This window comes from Chiloscyllium plagiosum, chromosome 37 (assembly GCF_004010195.1).
Source record: "Chiloscyllium plagiosum isolate BGI_BamShark_2017 chromosome 37, ASM401019v2, whole genome shotgun sequence".
In the NCBI taxonomy this organism is placed as follows: domain Eukaryota; kingdom Metazoa; phylum Chordata; class Chondrichthyes; order Orectolobiformes; family Hemiscylliidae; genus Chiloscyllium; species Chiloscyllium plagiosum.
This window is the reverse complement of record NC_057746.1, coordinates 26,325,691-26,329,309: the sequence shown is the minus strand read 5'-3', so window position 1 is coordinate 26,329,309 and position 3,619 is coordinate 26,325,691. Positions and strand designations below refer to the sequence as shown.

At 45.1% G+C, this 3,619-nt stretch overlaps 1 protein-coding gene across 3 annotated transcripts in view; it reads right to left on the bottom strand.

Moving 5' to 3' along the window:
- Window positions 1-1,103: 1,103 nt before the first annotated feature.
- The window catches only part of LOC122541174 (polypeptide N-acetylgalactosaminyltransferase 3-like), a 33,233-nt gene continuing 30,717 nt past the window's right edge, over window positions 1,104-3,619 (bottom strand). For all 3 annotated transcript variants that reach the window (XM_043677794.1, XM_043677797.1, XM_043677795.1), the window contains one exon: window positions 1,104-1,906. In XM_043677794.1, coding sequence (XP_043533729.1) covers window positions 1,778-1,906 — 129 coding nt within the window. In that variant the 3' untranslated portion in view covers window positions 1,104-1,777. The remainder of the gene's footprint in view (window positions 1,907-3,619) is intronic.

Here is a 3,619-nt window from a genome sequence, read left to right as displayed (position 1 = left end):
ACTCGATCTATCCTGTCTATACCTGACATATGCTTCCTTCTTTTTCTTAACCAAACCCTCAATTTCTTTAGTCATCCAGTATTCCCTATATCTACCAGCCTTCCCTTTCACCCTGACAGGAATATACTTTCTCTGGATTCTTGTTATCTCATTTCTGAAGGCTTCCCGTTTTCCAGCCGTCCCTATACCTGTGAACATCTGCCTCCAATCAGCTTTCGAAGGTTTTTGCCTAATACCGTCAAAATTGGCCTTTCTCCAATTTAGAAATCTCCAGTTAATTCTCAATGAACTGTAGCTCAGGACTCTGGGATACCTCTGGCCCAGAACCCCTCAGCCCACAGTCCCAGAAGAGGTACATCCTCCCAACCTGAACCCAATAAGCCGCAGGCCAATGTTACTGGGTCTTGGTGTACTCCCCCTCGTTACCTACAGTTTGCTCACATGAGGGATGGTGTGAATTGAAGGTTGCGAATGCCTAGACGTTAGAAACTAGTTTCTGCTGATGGGGAGAGTCCAGAACCAAACGGCCGTATACTTAAACCATGAGCCAGATCATTTTCAGCGGTGAAATACCCCACTCAGAGGGGGTGTGCAAATCAGGACCTCTTGGAGAATGTAAGCATTCATAAATTGAGATGAATCAATTTTTTCTTTGCTGGCAGAGGCCAGTATCCCATCACCAAGTCACCGTTTATTTCCTTGTGTACAGTACACTGGCTGAGGCCAACCAGCTCGAAGTCAGTCCCTGAAGTCAGGAGACTCTCTGAGTTCCCTGTTTATATATTTTTTTGAGGAAATTCCAAATGCACTTTATTTTTTCTTCCTTTTTTTGGTTATATAGTTTTTAAATTCCCTGTTTATGTTGGTCAGCCTAGGGTCTCTGATTGATTCAGGTTAAGAAACCCAACCAAGCATCCCATAGTCAATATGATCCACCTGGTTCCAATCGCTGCACTAGCCGAGGCTAAACCAAGGAGGATACAGATGTAGAATGTTAAAACAGGATCAGGCAACATCCAATGGAGTGGTAGAGTGGACTTGAGGATCTGAATGCCACCTCCCCCATCATCCTGTGCATAAAACAACATTGTGGCATATGGGCTAAAACAGTCGGTTTAATCATTGACAATGAACAACTAAAGCACACGTGAACATTTCTTGTAAACAATCCCACATACAAGTGGTGAAAAATTCAGCAAACCACGGCTTAGTCCTTCTTAAAATATAACGTTTGTCTGGCTGGTACATTTTATTCCTCCAGTCCCATAAAGCAACAACATTTTTGAGAAAGATATCAGTGATCAGTGCATCGTGGAGAATTGCTGCCTGACTGACAGTATGCACCTGGTTTAGCTCAGTTGACCAAAACTCGAAAGCCACGTAGGGGTGACACACACCCTGCAAAACTCACCTGGGAATCAGCAGGAATTAAAGGCGAACCTCCAGAAGGCAAATTCCATAAGAAAAACGGGAGAGGTTTTAAAATAGTTTTGTTTCCTTTTCTGTTTCCAAATCGATGTGTTTTAAATTAAATTTTGAATGTGTTGGACTGGGGAAAGTCTCACAGTCAAGAATCGGTTGAGTCAGAACCTGTTTGCCTTCCGATTGGCCATGTGAAAGCAGGCAATGAGATGTTGGCTGATATGTTGGGAAGAGGCGAGCAACAGCGGTCGGGCAATCAGAAGCTGCAGTGTTGTAATCTCCCACAGTGGAGTTGGCAGCACCAAGCTCCACCAGAACCGAAACACCACATGTTGCCACAGGTTGCTGGCAGGTTTCAGTCAGATGTTTCCCTGATGAAAGTCCAGTGCTGTCGCCTGTCCACAGGGTCACACAACACCATCTTCACAAAGTTGCCCTTCACAGACAGGCACAGGCCCACCGCAGGACTCAGGATCATTCCACCCTGGGTTGGGAACAAACAAGAGCTCTCAGTCAGTTGGATTTCAGGGTCCATTCCTGCATATCATCTCTGCACCCTCTGTGAAGGGAATGAGGAGTCATTTACAGCACAGAAGGAAGACATTTGGCCTACTGAGTCTATGCTTGCTCTCTCTGAGTCAATTCAAATATCCTCCCGTTCAGTTCTCATTGGCGCTTTCCTTTCAATGCACATCCAATTTGGAAATCGTTGATCATCCCTGCTCCCACCCCACTGACTTTTTAAACTTTATTTCTTTAGTTTTCAACTTTTATACGAAGAAGACTGCAGTGCTGAACTTCCAAAGTTATTTCTTTATTTTTCTACTTATGTAACTAAGATTTTGTACCTAGGTATTTTGGACCTACAAGTACACCATGTGTAGCAACACTGTACACATTTCACTGTATTCTTGCACTCTGTAGTTGAGTACATGAGACAATGAAACTGAAGTCTAAATCTAAATCTTGGGACATGAGCTCCAGGCCATTATCATTCATTGCATTTTAATACAGAGACCTTATATTCCATGCCGAATAGCTTAAATCCCTGTCTCATAAGTCATTCGACCATCAGTTAATAAGAACTATCTTTCCTGCTTACCATATCCAATGTGTCATCATCTTGTCCACCTTTGTCAGTTCTCCCCTCACTCTCTGAGCAGAAAAGCTCCAGCCCAACCCTAAGCTAAAATCTCCCATCCCTGCAACGATTTGGGCTAATCTGCTCAGCATCCATCCTAAAGTATGTAATGCCTTCACATCCTTCCTAAAGTGTAGTGTCATGTTCTGTCACCACTCTTTCTGCCCTGAATGAAACTTACTGGTAAGGAGGAAAAAGGAATTCTGTTCTCTCCAAACAGCTCTGGCACCACTCAGTCACATCTTGGCTGATCTGTGTCTTAACTCCATTACCTGCCTTAATTCAACAATCCTTTAATAGGCTTACCTGACAAAATTATATCTGCTTCCATTTTGAAAATGTCAAATAACTCCCATACCCAACATTTTGAGGGGCAGAGTCCAAGATTAGATTAGATTAGATTCCCTCCAGTGTGGAAACAGGCCCTTTGGCCCAGCAAGCCCACACCGACCCTCTGAAGAGTAACCCACCCAGACCCATTTTCCCTCTGACTAATGCACCTAACACTATGGGCAATTTAGCATGGCTAATTCACCATCCTGCACATCTTTGGACTGTGGGAGGAAATCTTCTAGGAGAAAGTGAGGACTGCAGATGCTGGAGATCAGAGCTGAAAATGTGCTGCTGGAAAAGCGCAGCAGGTCAGGCAGCATCCAAGGAGCAGTGGAATCGGGCATGAGCTCTTCTTCAGGAATGAGGAAAGTGTGCCAAGCAGGCTAAGATAAAAGGTAGGGAGGAGGGACTTGGGGGAGGGGCATTGGAAATGCGATAAGTGGGAAGGGGAGTGAGAAGTCTGAGGAGCTCCAGGTAAATTCTCAGACTCCTCCCTCAGGCATTTAATAAAAACCGACCGACTTCCACAGCTACCTAGACTACACCTCCTCCCAACCTGCCCCCTGTTGAAACGTCATCCCATATTCCCAATTCCTTCGCCTCCACCGCATCTGCTCCCAGGAGGACCAGTTCCGATACCGAACAAACCAGATGGCCCCCTTCTTCAAAGACGGCAATTTCCCCTCAGACATGGTCGACGATGCTCTTCACCGCATCTCCTCC